The sequence below is a fragment of the Micromys minutus genome (assembly GCF_963924665.1).
Source record: "Micromys minutus genome assembly, chromosome: 13".
NCBI classification, from domain to species: Eukaryota; Metazoa; Chordata; class Mammalia; order Rodentia; family Muridae; genus Micromys; species Micromys minutus.
In genome coordinates, this window is record NC_137982.1 from 41,765,228 (window position 1) to 41,785,698 (window position 20,471).

The 20,471-nt window shown below is 45.0% G+C and overlaps 1 protein-coding gene across 2 annotated transcripts in view; it reads right to left on the reverse strand.

The window, feature by feature from the left end:
- The window catches only part of STK39 (serine/threonine kinase 39), a 242,257-nt gene that overhangs the window by 118,907 nt on the left and 102,879 nt on the right, over positions 1–20,471 (reverse strand). For both annotated transcript variants that reach the window (XM_080928167.1, XM_080928168.1), the window contains 2 exons: positions 13,854–13,902; positions 13,685–13,750 (listed from right to left, as the gene is read on the reverse strand). In XM_080928167.1, the coding sequence (XP_080784293.1) occupies positions 13,685–13,750; positions 13,854–13,902 (115 nt within the window). The remainder of the gene's footprint in view (positions 1–13,684; positions 13,751–13,853; positions 13,903–20,471) is intronic.

Genomic DNA, 20,471 nt, shown 5'->3' on the forward strand with positions numbered 1-20,471 from the left:
AACTCAGTCATTCACTGCTTCCTACATCTGACTGCAGCTTAAGCAATGTTTTCTGTCAAAAGCAGAAATCCAAGTCTTAGCCACTGATTGAAACCCACTCAGTCTTCAAGCTACTGGCTATCTCCTCTTGTGACCAGTAAACTTGGCCATCAACTTGACTGGATTTAGAATCACTTTGGAGCTGGTGAGACACATCACTAGGGGGTGGGGTTAGCTGTTCCTTGAGAGAATTAACTATGAGGGGAAGATTCACACTGAAAGCAGTGATGGTACCCCATGGTCTGGAAGCTAGACTGGAATTTTTAAAAAATGAGGACAACTAACTGGGTGCTGTCTGTCTCTCCCGCCATCCCTCCTCACCCCCCAAACCCACACATACTATTCAGAGTTTTTATATATCCAGGACGTTTACAGAATTTGTTCTTAAGTGGTTTGGATTAGTGCCTCAATCTTACCTACATACTGACAAACAAAAAAATAATCATGTGCATTTACACAGCATGCTGGGATGCTAGCCCAGCCCTGCCACCCTGGCAGCTGTGCTGAAAGACAAAGGATGCTGACCTTACTCCTCTGTCTACAGCCTCTTCCACTGCCTTAGCCATGATGGGGCAGCTCCAGCACTAAAGACAGTATCTAAGATCTCTTCCAGGCCTTCAGTTTCCAGGTATTTAATCACTGACTAGTCTTCATTAAAAACTCACCCAGACGATGAGGCCAAACCATTTCCAAAGCTTCTTCTCCTGATGGCCCAACGAAGACCCCCATGTCACTGCCTCCCACTCTACACTTGTTATGACAAAACCTCACCACCCACACTAATCTCCTCAACATCTTCTGGGCCTTCTGGAGATGGAGAAGATGAAGACCTGTGCTGCTAACACCAGTGACATCAGAGGCAACTTTGATCATGACTATGAGAGTGCTGTTAATGCCAAGAGAAGCCACAGTTTGGGGAGACTCCACAGCTCTGGCCAAACGCTACCAGGAAGACTGATGTTAAACCTGCCGATGAGGATCAGACGCTGCAGCGACACGCAGGGGGCTGAGGGAACACCGGTGCCAACAAGGTCAGAGAGAGTCAAGCAGCAGACACAAGGCTAGATGATCATTCAGCAAAATTATAAGAGCATTCAGCAGGATCTCACACTTCGATGGGAGTCTGGCAATGCGGCCCCTTCCAACGCCGGAAGTAGGACGCGGTGGAGGCGTCTGTAACTCGCAGCATCACCACCTGGCCTGCTTGGTGAAGAGAGTGGAGTCTTGGCAGTCAGTTTGTTTCTGTGGCAGGTAACTAAGACGTCCAGTCTTTTATGAAGAACGGGATCACCAGACTCATGCTCTCAAAAGCTCTGGTTCATGACCACTTGGTGGGGTCATCTTCAGGCCTGTGGCAGTATAGCAAGCCATGACATGAATCACACCCTGGAGTAAAGCTGCTCACCTCATGGTGTCCAGGGAACCAGGAAGAGAAGCAAAGACAGAGACAGAAAGCCACTAATATCTACCTACCCAATAGCTGCCCAATATCTAACTACCGTTTCCATAGTGCACACCAACCATACCCCCTATGAAAGAAACCCACTCAGCCTCCAACTTAAAGACACACACATCAATCCCTTTGAAATGGTGCCACAAAGAACTGTCTCTCAAGAGCACAGCCACACATCAGGTCCAATACCCACCAGCCTCAACTCTCTGCAAGCCCCGCCTCTTAAAGGTGCCACACCTTCCAAACAGTGCCACTCTGGTGAGAAGCCTTTGAATCACTCTGAACATCACATTCCAGATTCCAACTTTAGTGCGCCAGGCTCCAGGTACGGGGCGTGGCTATAGGCACTGTCTGTCTCGGAACAACTTTCTGTGAGGAACTGACAGGAAGGGGAGAGGCGAGCATCTACAGGAGAGGTAGTAAGGGAACAGTAGGAGTGTCAGGGAAATAGCAGCACAGGTTCAGAGCCTGCCAAGGTCATCTCAAGAGGACAGTTACTTAGAATGGTCTGAATGATGGCTTTAGGAAGGAGGAGGAAAATGAATTTCCCCTCTCTAAAAGATACAAGCGCTAAAGAACAAGGGTGCCCAGAGTCATGAAGCCAGCGCGTGACCACAAGCAGATAACACTGGGAAATCCTCTGTGGCATAGGGGCCATACCAGACACCGGGGTCAACACGGGCAGCTGACAGGTGACCCTGTAATGAGCCCTGGACAGGCGTGAGCCAGGGGATGATGCTCGCTAGCTTGCAGCTGCTGTACCATTTGTCTGCTCTGGACGGGAGACTGCAGCGACGGAGCAACAAGAACAGACCCTCGAAGCTCTGCACGTTCAGCCAGACCCCACACTCACACGCAGCCGGCCCCCACATTCACACTCAGCCTAACTCCTTATGCAAATCTAAGCTGCAGGGCAGAGGGGCCCAGAGTTCCTCACTGCCAATCTCCCACGAGCAGGTGGGGCTGACTTAGGATGTGGCACACGTGAATCATCCCTCTACTTACCGACGCTTTCAAGGTTGGAAATCACTACAAAACAGCAAACTACAGCTCTAGGAGAAAGTCAAAATAAACTAAATCTGTATCACTGACTGCAAGGCCAAAAAAATGACACGTGAGATGGCACAGACTGTGCCTGCCTGTCTGTGTGAATAATAAGGTGGTACTTACAAGTGTATCTGTTTGTTTGACTATGTACGTAACGGTGTCTGTCTGTCTGCCTTCTATGATGTAAGAAGTGTATCTGACTGTGTAAGCAATGCCTGTCTGTCAGTCTGTTTGTATAAATAATAAGGTGGTACACCCTGTGACAGTCTGTCTATGTAAGTAATATCTGTCTGTCTGTCTGTCTGTGTGCATGTGTGTGTCTGTGTGTGTGCATAAAGTACTACTTGACAAGGACCCCAGACTAAAATGTAGATTTAAATAAAATGTCTTACATTTTAAGATTTGGTAAGGCATTATTCATCAATAGTTATATGCCATTTTTTTTTTAGAAAACAATTTATTTCATTCCTTGGAATATATCCTAACAAATATCATTTTAGCAGTAGTGCACACACAGTGATGTTCATCCCTCTGTAGTTAAAAGAGCCAAGGGAATATTATATAGCCATTAAAAAGATGATGAAAAGCTCTTGACACATAAAGACATGTACTGACATCTAAAAATGTGATAATGACTCCTTGGAGTGCATTCAACGTCTCCTGCAGACAGAGGGAGGAACATTTCCAGTCAGAGGATACAGCAGAAGACAAGAGACTCAAAGGTCAGCAGACCTAGACAATGTCTGGAAGGTTAAAGATGCCACAGAGTTGAGGATTCCTGTTGTTAAGTCTACAAATCAGTTAGAAGCAACAGTCTGCTAGTTCCACAAGGGGTTCGGAGTAGGTCAGTTCACACCGAAGGCTACCTCCTGGGTAGGTGGCAGTGCCAGGACCACCTGGACTCTGTCGTAAGAGCTTGACCTTCAAGCACATTTAGGTGGCCCTGGCTTCCTCAGCCACGGCTCCCCAGAGCCCTTCCCCTGACCACTGCTTGGCTTTGTGCAAGGCCTGCCCTTTCCCAGAACCCATGTGCCCTTCCCAGCCTGGCCAGTTCCTTCATGTCTGCTAACAAACTGGCTCACAAGCCAAGCAGTTCCTGTGGCCTTTCTGGTGTGAGTTGAACTGAAGGCACACCACATTGCTCTGCTCAAGTGCTGCCTAGGAGGCTGCACAGGGTTCCTTCTCTTTGTGTTTGAGTCTGGGAAAGTAAATAGAAGTTCACAGACACTTTTAAATCAGCATTTGAATGTGTCAGCGGTAATTAAAGAGCAAGCTTCACAAAAAAAAAAAAAAAAAAAAAAAAAATCTGTTATCGAAACAACCTTAACTAGATCTCTTCCATTTTAATTTGTTTCAACTGAATTTCAAAGATCTTTTCTAAAAATACAAAATCATTCTGCCTTTCAAAAAGTTAGTCCTAAATGTTAAGATTCTGTAAACTCCCCCCCACCCCCACTGTTACCTGGCATTATAAAAGGGGCTGCTTGCCCCTTGCTCTCTTGTTCTCTCTTCTCTTGCCCTTATCCCCTTGTCTCCCCTCTCCCACTTCCCTTCCCCTAGCTCCACGTGCTCATGGCCTGTCTCTATTCCTCTTCTCTTTCCTCTTCCCTCCCCTCCCCTCCCTCCCCTCTTCTGCCCTCCCCTCCCTCCCTCCCTCCCTCCCTCCCTCTTTCTCTCTGCACTATCTCCCTCTTAACTCCCCTCTCCATGCTCTGAATAAACTCTCTATGTCCTGTGGCTGGTCCCTCAGGGGGAAGGGATTCCCAACATGGGTTCCCCAGAGGCACCCCCTTCCCCCACACCTCCATAGAACATACCCCACTCTCCACTCTCTTTATCTTTGTCCTGACACTGGTGCTGAAACCAGGGACATATCTTTTCTTTATCTTTTTATACATACCACACTGAATCTCTAATAAACCAATCACGTTGACTTGCTCCGAACAAAGAGAGATACCACAGTACTTGCCCCCTTTTTTCTGTTTCTCAACTTGTTTTACACTTTGGGTCTCCTCACCAGGGTCTCTGTGACTGAGCGAACAGGACCTACTGGAAAGGAGCAGGAAGGCACAAGGCGGCCTTCTGTCCACAGCACTTGCTCCATCCTGCCCCACAAGGCCCCAAATTTCCTTACTATCGGTGACTTCCGCTTTCCCGCCTTCAAAGTGTTGAACTCATTTTAAAGATGTCCGAGATTGAGATGAAGAAAGTTTAACATGATTTCCCCTCAGCTAAGGAGAGGAGAAGAAGAAAGGAATACAAGATTAAAATTCAATTAGCTTAGCCTAATTTTGGAACACCTCAGTAACCAAACAGAGGAACATATGTGTTCTGCCCGCTAGAAAAGGACAGCATCATAAACAGGCTGGGCAGGGACTCAATGCCAACCCCAACAGGCCACCTTGTTGGGATGATAATTCTAAACCATCCGACTTTAGGCTAAGGACTCTAAAAGTCAGGTAAAGAAGGAATTTAAACCTTGATTCAGTTGGATCCCAATCTTACCTGTGGACCACAGGAAACCCACAGAGCTGAAAGCAACCACAGAGAAACCTTGAAGCAAAGGTTTAGCAGCAGAGCCCACCGCACCATCTGAACTTTCACTGACAATACCTAATGAATATAGGAACTGACAGGGCACTCACTGCCCCTACACCCACGGAACTCACGGGGTACACAGTGGCCAAGCTGCAGGGTGTGGACTCCACTGGACACCCAGTACAACAGAACCGGAACCAGGAGAGAACCTTTTGTGGAAAACACTTGTGAGATTCCCATGTTCTACTTCCTGGTGTCAAAGTAAACACTGAACTGCTATAAAGCCCGCCAGTCGGTGGAGTGGGCACGGTGGGTGGACAGAGTGGGTGGGCACAGTGGGGTGGGCACGGTGGGTGGGCAAGGTCCTGTCCTCCCTGTGTGGGGGCCTCATCCCGGAAGCAGCACAAGGACTTTCAAGTGGGAGGCTGTTTTCTGACAGTCGGGTGCAGAGGCTTTCGAACCGTGGATGGGAGATGCAATGTTAGTGGGGATAAGGGCACTTCATCAGCACACATACACAGTCTCTTCTAGAAAACGCAGCCATGTACAAAATCTTGGGAAAGGTGAGCAAGTCTCTCAAAGGCAAACAGGACATGCAGACCTCTAGCCAGACCTTGGCTGTCCTTCAAGAGAGCCAATGGCCCTTGCTGAAGCGTTTCCAGGATGAAACACTGTCAGCTCAAACCCAGCATCTCTCTACAGAATTCTTATCACTGTTTCCAAATCTCCAAAATGGGTCTCCAGACCTCCATACTTGTCTTTAAAAGATGCCTGAACCTGAAGGGCACAGCCTTTCCTCCAAGTGAGGGTCAGAAAAATCACACATCACATCAAACCCGGGGAGCAGGAAAAAAAAAAACCAACAACAAAATCTTTGTTTTCTCTTGTTTCATCCTCTGCACTGAAAGTAAATAACTCTACGATGCTTCCCTAACTCTATGATGCTTCCCCCTCCCGAGGACTCCCTCCCCCGCTGTCTACTCTGCCCTCACCTCTGTTAAATTCACACCCAGCACAAACATTGAGCAAAAGGACACAATCTACAGAGGCAGGATTCTTTATACAACAGTAAGCGATTCCTGTCGGGTCTGAAATGAACTATTCTATCAGCGCCCCCTAGTGGCAAAAGCATTGTTTTCCCATCAAACAAAGTTTATTCTAAACTGACCTCACTTAAGAATGAGTCTCTATGAGCCTACACTGTCTTGGAAGACCCGTCCCAGACACTGTGCTTTCTAATACTGCTCTATGGCTATGAAATGGGAGAAACAAGATGTATCACCATCACCATCCTCCCCAGGAGCATGGGGCTTCCTCGGTGTTGTTCCCCCAACATGCAGTTGCTTCTTTACGAGGAGAATAAGAAACACAAACGGTAAGGGAATTGCAGCCCCAAGCCTATTGGATGCATCCGCATATCCTGGTTACCTCTGTTGTCAACGTTACACAACCCTGAATCGCCTGAAAAGAAGAAACCTCCGCTAAACCATTGCCTTAAGACTCGCCTGTGGTCATGTCTAAGGGAGACTGTCTCCACTGATGATTGACATGGGGAGGCCCCTCCCACTGTGGGCAGTACCATCCCTGGGCAGGTGGACTGTGTAAGAAAGCCAAGCTAGCTAAATGGACCTGGAAAACCAGCGACCAGTGTTTCTTTATGGTTTCTGTTTCAGTTCCTGCCCTGACTTCCCTCAGAGATGGACTGTTACCTGAAGTCTGAGCTGAAATAAACCCTCTCTTCCTAAATTGCTTTCTGTTGTGTTGTTTATCATAGGTGGCAACAAGAATCAAGTTTGGCTGACTTCTCCTCCTCCTTCAGAGTTAGCGTATTCTTTGAGTCCCTCCTACCTCTGTTCACCCAGCACTAAGGAGCTTTCTAAAACTAACCTGATAGTACTAGACTATATTGATTTATTTGTGAAATGCCAGAAGCACTCCAATCTATCTCTCAAAATTCATTAAGACTTGGTTTTGACATGAATTGTATCCATTAGTTTTCTTTGGTTTTTTTGTAAGAAAATGTAACACAGACTTACAATTTTTATATCAAAATAGAAGGAAAAAGTACTCAGATCATCACCCTTCAATTGACTAACCAGACTAACCTCAGTTAGCTTCTGCTCAGAGGCTTTCAAAATGCCTAAACTTCCCTTGGGGTTCTCTACAACTAACTGCTGCCCTCTACTGGGCAAACATGGAACAAAGCTAAAATCACCTAATTCCTTCCGGGTTCAACATCTTACTGCACTGAGAATTCAAAAGGGAGGAAAGGAACTTTGCAGAAGCTTAAACGTAGTTTCCTGATCTTTCAACAAAAGAACCTCAATGGTAGGAGGCTGAGAAGTTGGCTTTGGAGTCACCGTGTCATGATGCTGGCTGCCATCAAGGCCAGGAATTCTGGGATCTCAACTTAATAGCCTGAAAACGGGGACAAACATGGATGGTTCTTTTCCATTTCAAACTGTGGTGATCTTTACCACTGGCTTAGCGTTCTTATATACACTAGGATTTTTACTTTTCCACAGATACCTAAAAGTAGTGATGGTCCTTTTGGACCATACTTAGTTAACATATCTCTGAGTAACTACTATCCACTCAGAACTCCACTGATTGTAATGATGCAACAGTTGAGACAAATATAAACCAACCACCTAACCCAGCACATGCACGCGCGGTAAATACTGTGTCTCTCTCTCTCCCCTCCCCTGGGGCTTACCTGTCAGCTCCATGACAGTTTTCACCCTAGCAGTATACATGTCAGGGCCATCAACTCATGCTTTTAGTCTCTGCTACCTTTGAGCTTTGCTGTGATGTGCGCCCCCTGTTTCCCAGAGGAAAAGTGAGTCCCACTATCTGGGCTGCACTGTATTTCTACATCTCAAGAGCCCACTACTGGGAGCCGAGGCAGAAAGAGACTCCAGGGCACCCCCGACCCAGGAAAGCACACGTTAAGACAGAAACAGTGGCATTTTACGAGCAAAATACTGATGACAAAAGCAACATGCATGATTATGAAATAATAAAACGCACTGTATGATCACAACTGTTTATTGCAAACTATGTCCCAACTGCTATGCTACACACTGCCCGGTCCTGTACACACAAGCAGAAAAGGTAACAGCCTCTAATATTTATGAGTGAGAAGCTGGGCTCACCATTTAATCATTCCTTTAACACAAAGTGATTTATTAACTAGTGGTATTACCAAATTCTCACTAGCCACGTCTTCCCTTTCAGATAGTTCAAGCCTTTCTACCACCTGAGATTCACCCACCAAGGAGCTACCAAACTCTCTGGCTTCCCACTATGACACAGGACCTTCCCCACCACATCCCCAGTGGCCGCAAATGTCATGGAGACTCCCCTACCCTACCTGTGTTGAAAGTTGTTAGTGGACAACTCAATAGGCCCGTGAGTCGCAGGGCTACCCCTGACTATCCATCCAGTTGTTTCCAGTCCCTTTTCTCTTCCTTAGGAGGTGCAGACACAGCACGGACCGAGGAGTGAGGATGGAGCCCTGTCCTAACTCATGTCACACGTTGGAAGACCCCTTTATGCTACCGTCTGCAAGCACCTGCCCCTCCTTCCTTTGTGCACAACTGTTTGAAATGAAGAAGGAAACAGGCGACAAAAAGTGGCGTGGAGGCCCCAGAGGAGCACCGCCTTGCACACCGCAGCTCCCGACTTCCTGTGCTAATCTCCTGGTAGCAGAGGTTGGCTCTGGCTCTGATGGGTCCGTGATGAAACAACGAAGACTACTGAACAGGCAACAGCAGTGAAATCACAATTCCAAAGAATAAAGATAAAGGCTGGGACTCCCTTCCTCCTCCGTGAGCTTCTCCAGGAGCTCTCTGTCCACTCCATCCAGGGGCCCAGTGCTGGATAAGGCACCTCTGTCACCTACCCCAGCTGTGTGCCTATGGGCTTGTAGAGCACCCACTATTCTACCGCCACGAGTGTCCCGTTATTCACACAATACCCACGACGTCACTATGGACTCAGCATCTGCTTCCATTAAGCATGAGGCCAGACATCCTTGTGCCGGCCATGGCTCAGCCCCAGGCAGCACAGAATCACTGTTGCTGGTACAGAGGTCAGGCTGCTCACTCTGGCCACAGCTGTGCCCAGCAGAGGATGAGAGAGAACACCATCAGCTTCACTTGCTGCCTAAGTCTAATGCGAATGTGCCCTATATACCAAAATGCCCAAGGAATGCCTACTCCTGACATCCCATGACTGTGCGGCCATAATGATGCAGGACTAAAAATGGCGGTGGGAAAAAAGACGTCATGACCCGGGGGAATAAGTACGTTCCTACTATTAGGGAATAGTACTCGTGCTTTCAAGGAAGAAGCCGACAGGTGCCACCTAAAGCAGGTAGTCACCAGTAAATCTCGGCAGGATGGGAATGTATCATCTTACCATGATACACCCAGAATACAGCCTGTCCTGAGATGCCTGTCAGAAGACACGGGTCAGTCCACTCACGAAGAAATATCAGCTAAGCTTTAATGGAAGGACACTCTATGGAATAACTGACCTGGAATCTTCTCAAGTATAGCGATTACAGCTGAAAAGCCTTGCTCCATATTAAAGGAAACAGAGCCGCTAAGAGTTAGCGGTTAGATACTGTAGGGAAACTAGCAACACTGCTAAACTTTGATTACGAGTGGAAAACTGCACAATAGAACGTAGAGATTAGTGCTAACATCTTGCTTTGGGTCACTGCACTGTCGTGGCTTAGGAGACGGTCTTTGTTTGGGAAAAACACAAACTTTCGTGCAGCTGTGGAAAAAAGGACACCTTATGTCCCTGTGTGCTAAGTATTCTGAACAGTTCCGGGCAAAGAGAAGAAAAGAAAATATTTATAGACAGTTGTGTGGTCTTCTAAGTTTCTTCCAAGTTTGAAATCATTTCAAACAGGAAGTGAAAAAATACATAAGGCACCACAGAATTTTAAAATGTTAACTGTAGCATTTCTTTTTTTTAAAAAAAGGGATTTATTTATTTTACATGTCTACACAGCTGCTCCTAAACACACACGACAATCAAATAGAACCAACAGTTTTAGGTCTTTAAAATACAGAAACAATCTTACAGAATGAAAAAAGAAATGCTTAACATTTGTGCCCACCTTGACAGTGCCGACTTCCTGTTCTCCTTCTTTGTTATTTCGCTTTGGCGACAGGGTCATCTGGCTGGCCTTGAACTCACCACACAGACCAGGCTGGCCTCAAACTCCGAGATCTGCCTACCTTTCCTTCCCTCCCAAGTGCTAGGCTTAAGCGGCACACCAGCACGCCTGGCTCCTTTCTCCTCATACTGACCAGCTAACTGCTAACTGCTATGTTGCCTGGGAGGTTAGTGCAGCTCAAACACAGACGCTCTGCCATCCTGCTTCCCACCAGAATTCAACAAGCACAGTTAGAAGAACTGTGAGCTATACATCTCGACCCAGCCCTTCTCAGTCAAGATCTCTAGCTGACCTGTGGCACCCTAACCCTAACCCCTGGCCCCCTGTCTTGCCCTGTGTGGATTTCAGAAAGCAAGTGTGTTGAGCTGTGAATGAGGCCAGTCAAGGTTCACATCATGGACATAAAGCTTAGACGACAGCCAGTCCTGAAAAGGATGTGTCCAACCTATAGCATCTGGGCTCAGTCTTAACTCACTGATGTGTTCCCCGCCTTTTTAATCCAACAGTGTAAGCGATGGACAATCATGCATCCAAAGGTAGCTGAAAACAACGGTGTCTCCCCCTCCCCCCTCATACACGCACAAACACACGCATGAGCAGACACACAACCAAGAAGCTATGTGAAAGGCCAAGATGACGTGAAACCCTTAACTCAGCTCTTGGAGATCACTGTTAGCTTAGGATACAGGAAGCAGCTCAGGGCCCAAGAGCATCGAGTATCTCCCTACATTTTGTTACATACCAGGGATCATACGGAATTTTCATGTCGAAGACAAAACATCAGGGCCAAAGAAAATCAAGATGATCCCTAAATATCAGAATATTCCCTAAAGAAGGCAGAATAGTAAAAACTTTTATAAGGGAAAATGTTGTGTGTGCACGCTTGGGTATCTGTGTGTGCACGCACTCACTCTCATGTGGATGTCTTCCTTGAAGAATAGTAGTGATGGCTACAAGGGAGCTGCAGAGAGGAATTAAATATGTTCCTGTGTATCCTTTAAATATGAACAACATTCATGCTAATGTCTGGTGTTCGTGTTTTCATTTCGGTTAACATGAAGGAAACACGTTAAATACTGTTTATGAGAAATTTAAAATGAGCGAAGTTGCAAAATGACCATAAGCTTTAGCATCAGACAAACTTGCTATTTAAGCACTAGCTATAAATGAGTCATCCTTTTATTTAGAAAACAACAGAGTGGAATGGACAAAAAAAAAAAAAAAAAAAAAAAAAAAAAAAAGGAGGAGGAGGAAGAGAAGGAAGAGGAGGAAGAAGATCAACAACCCAGAATCAAGGACTTACGTCTGAGGAGTAAGTCCACACCATCAAAACAAGAGTAAAATTGAGGAAACATCGCAGTAAACAGTACTGCAAGAAGCTGAGGTGACCTACCTCTATGTAAGAAAGCCCCAGAATTAAAACCACTAAAGACCGCTACACCACCTTTAAACAAAAACTGCCTAAGTGCTGTGAAAACCAGGAAAGATGGAGAAATTGTACAGCTAAGGCTTTTCACTGCACATGGTAATTTAAAGAACATTTGCTTCCAACGGCCTCGGCAGCAAGAGAGGTTTCCAGTGGAGAACATCTTTGCTTACCAACAGCCGGACGGGAGGAGAGGCAGAGAGGATGCTCTTCAGCTCCACCAAGAACCTGAGAACATGCGCACACCAAACAATTGCTGTCAGAGGAGTGAATCCTGGGAGCATGCGCACACCAAACAATTGAGGTCAGAGGGGTGGGAAACTGGGCGGAAGCCTTGCTGTGACAGACTCCGGAACTGGAACCGTAGAAGAGTTAATGTTTCTGGGCACATGCTATGGTGAGCAAATGCGACCTTGGGGTGTGGTCTCAGCCATGCACCTCTCCACCTGAGAGGAGTATGGTAAATTTCTACCTGAGGAGTGTGGTAGAGACAGCAGCTAAAGTATACTTGGAAATGAGTACGTAAGGGGAGAGAGGTCGTCTTTAGCACGCGAAATACCCAGGAAAACATTACCAGGCCTTTCCTAGACAACACTTAAAACTTCTTAATAATCTCTTTTACTCTGCAGAATTCTGAGATAGACTTTTCGTGGGAAAGACAGATGACACACTAGTACCTCAAATGAAGGAGTCAACATGTAATGAAATATTTTAAGGGAAGAAAATAAAGCCATGGCCTGATCAGATTCCCAAGCATTGGGACTACTGGTGTGTACTACTGAGAAGCAGAGACAGAAAAGCATAAAGAAAAAATATCCAATTAATGATGATGATGACAACGACGATGATGAAGCAGAAAGACCTAAGACCCGAGAGAAAAGATGACTGGAAATTCATTCCTCTCTGAGTTCTACTCCTCACTGACCCAAGATAAAGGAAAATGGATTTGGGGACATATAGCACACTCATATGTAATAAAACATTTCTAGGGAAAGAAAATAAAGTCATAGCCTGAACAGATTCTTCATTTCCTCAAACTGAAGAAAATCCACAGGGAAAGTCCGCTCCATGTTAAGGAGCCAAGCTCGGTTCATTTTGCTAGAGGTTAGACTGTAAGGTTAGAAATTCAATTAAGAGTCTCAAACTCTATTAGACAGAATTCTTTAGTTTCTTTTCTCCCCCATATAGATCCTCATGTTTGTTTTTGATTAATTTTGAAAGTTGCTCCTGAGCATGGTCAGAAGCTAATCTTGAAGTAGGGTCTAAGAAACATTGGACAAGGTGACAGAGGAAAAGCTAGCATCTACCTCAAATGTCTAGTTAAAGCCACAGGCATCAGACTCTAAACATCTGTCCATATGCCCATCCACAGCAGGTGTCTTCTTCACCACTCCTCGAGGAAAGTTCTTGAAACAGACACCACTGCAGAAAACCACACCCGATCAAAGGCAGAGTGTGGAGCCCAGTCCCAATGGACACATCTACAAACCACTCCCTCGCCGAAGACTCAGGAAACATTGAGGAAGAAGGGGTGGGAAGACTGTACGAGCCAGTGATCAAGGAGATTGCTGAGAGACCATGTCCCTGGGAATGTCAGAGCTACACCCACAAAGCTTCACCAATCTGACTGCGGAAACATGAGCTGAACAAGGACCACAGCAACAGGCAAGCTAAGGTGGGTGGGGAAAGACCACAAGGCCTCAACCCTGCAAGAAGAAAGCGGGAGCAGGAGAAACAGTCTTCTCCAAGGAAGAGCACACTACTTGGTAGTCTATTATCATAGACATACAAGTAGACATACACATACACATACAAGTAACATTATATGGATTACACAGATGATATTTAGGAATATATGTATATACACATATATTAATCTCTATACTGCAAGCCAGAGCATATAGGAACCTTATTCCTGTTGCTTTATGGTTTTCATTTCTGGCTGGGAAGAGGACCCTTCAGGATGATGGGGGCAGGTAGTGCATACCTTCTTGGCTCTTTGGGCTATGTCTGGTGTTCTTGTTAGCAGCTTCTCGATCAGGTACTCTCTGTTCTGCAAAACAAATGACGCCAACAGTTTAACACCACATCAGATGCGTGCCATTCTCAGCCATTTCAAAATAGCAGAATGACTCGGGGGTTTTTAAGCATGTTACCTTGGCTTTCTGGAAGAATTTGCATTTTAAAAGTTCTGCTGCTGTGGGCCTGAAAGATCAATAATAAATTAGAATTGAAACAATCACCACATAATAAAAACACTGCCTTCATGGTACAGCTTAACCTGTGAGCATTTCGGGATGACTGATCTTAGGGCAAGCAAAACCAACAACCAAGCTACTCATAAACTGTCACCAAATAAAGCAATGTCAGTTTTCTAGTTCTTTCCAAATCCCTCTACTGCCAGACACATAAACTCTTTCGAGTTAAGGTTTGGGCACAATCAGTTTTCCAGCCTCCTTTCTTATACTTCACTATGTCAACTTTGGTGTTTCTGAAAGTTGGCAGAGTAATTGCTGGGAGCTAAATTCCTGTTATTAAGAAGCCATACAAACTGCAATGTGACCTTGTCAAAGGAATGACAGAGGGAATTTTGCTCTGTGATTTCCACGGAGCAGCATCTACTGAGAGAAGCTCGCAGATGGATTTGGTGTGCTGGCTCAGTCCCTGTAGTAATGACTGCTTCGACTGCATATGGACCACTTTTTCTCAAGGAAGTTTAAAATGGCATGCTGATCGATAAAATGCAAAGTCACTTAAAAAGCGTTTCTGGAAATGTCTACTTCCTTATGGTATCATGTGACCTGTTTTTCTACGCTCTATGTCCCATAAACTTAAAGCCAGGTCCAGAAGGCTCAAAGACATTTCATCATGCATATGAATGGTAACAGGACTACCCATCAAATTCTGCACTTAGAAACGTTCCCAACTGCAGAGTTTAAACAGGAGATGCATAGCTGGTTGGGTTTGTAACTACTCCAAAGTTCAGAAGACTCTGGGATTCAAAACACGGTCTGGATCTGGCCTCCTTACGTGGTGCTTTCGTGGACAGTCACGCCCTTGTTACTGCAGCATCAGAGGTGCTGAGACCCTGGGGCTAGCCCACTATTAGTGATGCTGAAGTTAACTGCTTAGTCCCCAGGCTCCAAAGCTCAGAACTGAAAGGCCTGCCTTCTCCACAACAATTAGCCAGTGTCCTGCTGAGTGGCTTCTTGGCACCTTACAGATATCTTGTTACTGAAAACCTACCCCAGTGGTTTACCATCTTTGCCTTAAATATTTCACAGGAGGCAGCTGGACATTGATTTCCTACTTTTAGCATTTCTCCTGTGTTCAACAGACGATTGTCCATAAAGAACAGCTTCCTTTGTCAATACTTCCTTAATTAGGAATCCATTTCACATCAACTTTCTCTATTTGTATCTGTACAAAGGGGGAAAAGCTGCCCTAGTAATGCTCATGTGAAAAAGGTTAGAGATGTTGTTCAATGGAGGAGCACTTGCCTAACATCCAAGAGGCTCCGTCCTACATGAAGAAAAGCAAAGGGGAAAAAGAGTGGAGTAGGAGGAACGGGGTGGGGGGAAGGTTATAAGATTATCTTCAGGATGATGAATCCCTCATCTTCCAAGAAGAAAAGGGGGGAAGAGATGAAAGAAGTATTCTAGGTAAAAATAGACTTAAAATATAAAGCCAAATGCAGCTCATTACCCTTGATTAAACACTGCGTTTGGAAAGAAAGCTGAAAAATTTACAAATAACATTTATAAATCTGTAATCTGACTGCATAAAAGATACCATATATATATGTATATATATTAATATGACATATATGATAAACAATTTTTCTTTAGTGTAGGAAAACATGCAGTGAAGTGTGGTCCCTCACTTTCGAATGGTTCAGTTAGTGGCTGTGCACATGCAAAGGATGGGAAATGCTAATAATCATGGATTAGTGGAGACTGGGGTAAACACCGAGCTACTAAACACATTTTCTGAGTGTTTTAAATTTTTCATCATGGCAAATCAGAAGACGTATCACGGGACACTAATATTTTCACAGACCAGCTGAAGTGCAAAGAGAATTGTACTGCAGTGAGTATACAAGAGCACAAAGTGTCCTTGTGCCTAACAAGACAGGTGGCTGCTGCTAAGATGTGCCACCGTCTGTCTGCCTTAGTCTGACAGTCAAAATCTGTATTTCTGTGCAAGGCAGATTTTTATTATTACCGCTTTTTCCTTTAAATTTTAATCATGCTAATTATAAGAACTTCTCAATGAAGCCCGAGTCATTTGTTCACTAAAACAGTTGCTAGTTGATACCTTCTAAACAAAGGTCTAAACAACAGGAGGGCCAGATCCCTTGGCAAACTCAGTAAATGCAAGAGTCTACATCTGCTTAAAAGGCAAAGAATTTGGAGATTAGCCATTATATCTGATGCATCGATTACCATTTTTGCTGCATGGTATACTACTGATCTTGGTCAGCCTGTGCTACCTGCCCTCAAAGGTGCGCTCTCCTGGAAGAAACCAAATCAAGCTTAATGATCCCAAGGCCTATCTCTGTCAACCTCACACAACTTTGCTTTCAACTATGTTGGGGTTCTTACCTGTCCCTCATTACATTGTGACAAGGGATCCCATGCTTTTCTTGACTCGAAATGCTTTGCATAGCCAACTAGCACACCTTGCCCATAAGCCAAGAAACCATCCAGATGCTGTCATCCTTGGGCACACTCTCCCAGCGTTCTCTGAATAAGACTCTTTGCTGGGAACTGCAGCTCGCTCACTTGGCAACTGGGATTTTCCCACTCCCCTTCTCCGTTCACCTCAATCTATGACCCTCCCAATAGCTCCACTTCATCATGTCCCGAGCCCTTCTGAGGCAGAAGAGCCTGGAGAATGCATTTTTATATTCCCAGTGCCCAGCACAGAACAGCAAACTACTGTAGCTCAATTTCACACCCCAGCGTGAAGTGAAAGAGATGCTGGTAGACATTTGAGCGCAGGACTGTAACTCCCATGGCTAAGTTTAGCCAGCACTGAAGTCTAAGCATCTGCTCAATACAGTAAGGAAGAGAAGAACGGCTGGGGGTGGGGGGTGCACTAAAAATGAGACTCACACAAAGAGTGGGGGCTGCGGACCCAACATGATTTTCCAGTTTCCCAGTAACCCCTCATTCTCCTTGTACACACCAAAGGTCAAATGTTAAGCCAAGGTAGAGAGAAGGCTGTGGAATGCTAGACTAGCCTTGAAAAGTGGGACTGGGAAAATTCTTTCCTTTCTCCAGAAAGGTCATTTCTATGGAAACCAGAAACATAAAGGGGAAAAGCATATTGCAGACAAAATCTTTCCTGCCCCCTCTGCTCCACCCTTACCCTTCATCACAATGACACCACAAGGTAAGGGAGGGGGTGGCTTAAAAGCCCTTGCTCTTTTTTCTTTCCTTCCTTTAAAAAAAAAAAAAAAAAAAAAAGCACAATTGTTAAGTTGCAGGTCTCTCTAGTCCAGTGTGGAAAATAATTCAACAGCAGGTCACTGGTTTGTACTGAAGTCAGCTCAAAGTGTTCACAGCTTTAGAGTAAAACCACACATCTGTCACGCCACCTACCTCCCTGAGAAAGTAGGGGAATGGGAAGGCAGGAGAAATGAGGGAAAGGAAAGTGAGAGGCAGGCAGAGGTGCCTGCCGCCTGTCTGGACCAAGGTTCACAGAAACAGCCACGAAATGCTTTACTGTGCAGATGTCAGTCCTGCCTGCCTGCCTGCTAACTGAGTTCTACTGGAGCAAGAAAAGCAAGAAATCTTCACGTGAGGCCACCGCACATGTGGCTGCCAATCAGCATGTAACAGCGGATAGGTAATGTAACAGGATACACTGTTTACCAGAAATGCTAAAACTGCTACCAGCACCTGAGAAATAGTCTGGGCCATGAGTAATGACTGGGTCTGAAATCAGTAAAGATAATGCACCATTCAAGTACCCACGTTATCAGAAGAAAATCTCTCAACAGATTCCTCAGATACCTATGGATGGGCTGAAGTCCGCTGAGACTATGACGAATCTCAAAGGATTCAGGATTGAGCATTATGCAGTCTAAACAGTTCTGACAACACACTTTGATAAATTCACGCAGCATACTGACCTCAGGCAGAACTGCTTTGCACAATCTCCCTGCCCTGCCTCAACACAGTAATATCTATCTCATTTCTGACAGATTTATCTATGCCACACTGACACACACACACACACACACACACTCAGTACTCAAAGTAAATGTTCACTCTTTGTATAGGTTGCCATCTTTTAGGAATGTAAGCCTGAAGGTCAAGGTTCATTTTACTAAGAAATAACACAGATATTCTGCTACGCAAACACAAGCAAGTCTGCTGGAGCTAATGCAAAGCACAAACCTCCATGGAGCAGAGGGCTCCTACCCTCCAACTCTGTGTCTGGAGGACAGTGCTAGCATGCCAGCTCAGAAGGAGATGTGTCCTGGTTCTCCCTGACACCATGTCGGCAGTGGCTTTGCTGCCTGTCAACTCTGCTTAAGACTGCAGGGAGATGACAGACTGCAGACAACACACATGCCAGAGCTACCAGCTTTCCTCAGCTCCTGGACCCTCTTGAACCTGGCTTCTGTTCTGGAAACTCTCTTCAAAGGACTTAAATCACCTCCACATGGCAAACTCCCAGGAGTCTCCACATATAAAGAAGAGTGTGCGTCCTTCTAAAACCCTGAATTTGTTGTATAAGTCAAAAAAAGCATACTGTGTGATTAAAAAGAGATGCAGCGTTAGCATACTGTGACCCGTGTATAAAATGACCGTGATCCTCCTTGCTAGAGTGGAGGGAAATGCCGAAGGCAGTCTCCGCTGCTTCCCTCGGGGCTCACGAACCACATCCCCAGAACAATCCTCTGAAAGGAGAATTGCTACTAGACCCATTATATAGACAAAGAAATTAAGTCATGAGAATGAGAAAAAAAATAGAGCTCAGAATCCCATCCATACTGTACTGAAATCTACAGAAAGAAAACGGAAAGAAAAAATGACAGAGAAAAAGCAGAAATTCTTAAACAATGGGGACGGACCAGAGGGACTAAAAATGTTCCGAAAATGCCACCACTTCAAAATGTTGTCATGTGTATAAACGCCTATTTGTAGATTTCACACTGGCTGTGATTTAAATTACCTGTTATATCCACAATAAACAATCCGTGATGGTTGTCCATGTGTTTGTCTGTGTCCTTCCTCACATCCATCTTCAATGTCTTTGTCTTTGGGGAGTGGGTGTGGCATAAATGGTCTCTAATGTCTCTAACTGAGATCCACAGCGTGGATCAGGTCACAGAGACAGTACTTAGAAGGCCTTCGCCCGCTCACACATGCTAAGCAGTGCACACTGCCTTGAGGGAGAGGCTTCAGGCACATTTCAACACTAGTGTGCGCTGCCTCACAAAGGATCTGCCTCTGCTTTCTCCAGCCCACCGTCTCGCACACTGAGGCAACCAAGAGTCAGAACTCATACAGTGAATAAAACCTGGGAAAGTCTTTAACTTTACCAAGAAACAAAACTGTTTAAATGTCTGTTAAAGACACCACATTGAAATCTAAATTACTTGGACTAAATCACAAACCTGCCGCTAATCATACTAACAAGTCTACCCTGAGGAACCATTTCCAGAGCTGGGTGGCATTACTTGCCACAGCCACTAGGTGGGACCTCAACTTGTTCCAGAATGCCAGAGGGCTGTCAGAACTAAGCAGAAATGCAAGGCTAGCTCACACCAGGTGTGGAGGTTAAACCAGTTCTTTGTAATGCCATTTCTTCCCCCCTGCCCCCGCCAAAAAAAAAAAAAAAAGATAAGCGGAAGCTGATGAATAAAATTAAAATCCAAGAGCACAGTCACCAAAAGGAGAGCAGCATGTAAGCCCAGGGACAGATCACTGGAGGAAGACCAATCCCTAAAACCAAGCATAAGGACAAGAGGAATGTCAAGCATTTGTGGATTATTTGCTGGAAATAATTAAACACTTGCAATAGCAAATAGTCACACAACATCACAAAGACTGCTTTTAAGTTAAAGTAGCCGGGCCTAACTGACCATAATGCTGTAAAAAATAATAATAATAAGTTTTAAAAGCTTAATAAATTGAAGTTTATGACTGGAATAAAGCAATACCTAAAAACAGAGTTCTATCCCTGAATGGGAAACTTCCAGAAGAGAAATTATTATTACAAAAACTAATAATTACAATAGCTATTATTATTATTATTATTATTATTATTATTATTATTATTATTATTATTATATTAAATCTAGGAAGGAGATGGCATCTTTTGAGAACTTAGGATAGAAAGAGGACTGTCAGGTTTACTACTGATTTGCATCAGTAAAACTCTCCTTTAGATGACAAAGTACTCTGGGTTCCATTATCAATTCCAGGGGTATTTCAAAGTCACAGGATTAAAAAAGAAGAAACATATTCAAAAAACCGTTGCCCCAGTGCAGGGCAGTAACAGAAGAAAACAGAGGAAACCCTAAGTTTAAAGCCATTTGCTTCCACTTACATGATTAATCTTTCTAGGTAAGCTTTTCTCTGCTGCTAATCTGTTAAGGGCACAAACATCTTGTTCTGCAACTAAAAGGAAGCTCATACAAAATTCAGTAACTTGGCCTGGTTCAGACTGGAGCTAGCCAGATGTTCTGATCCTGGAAGGTCAGCTCAACCCAAGTCCAGGATGTAAACTCAGCTTCCCTCACCCCTGTCAGAGTC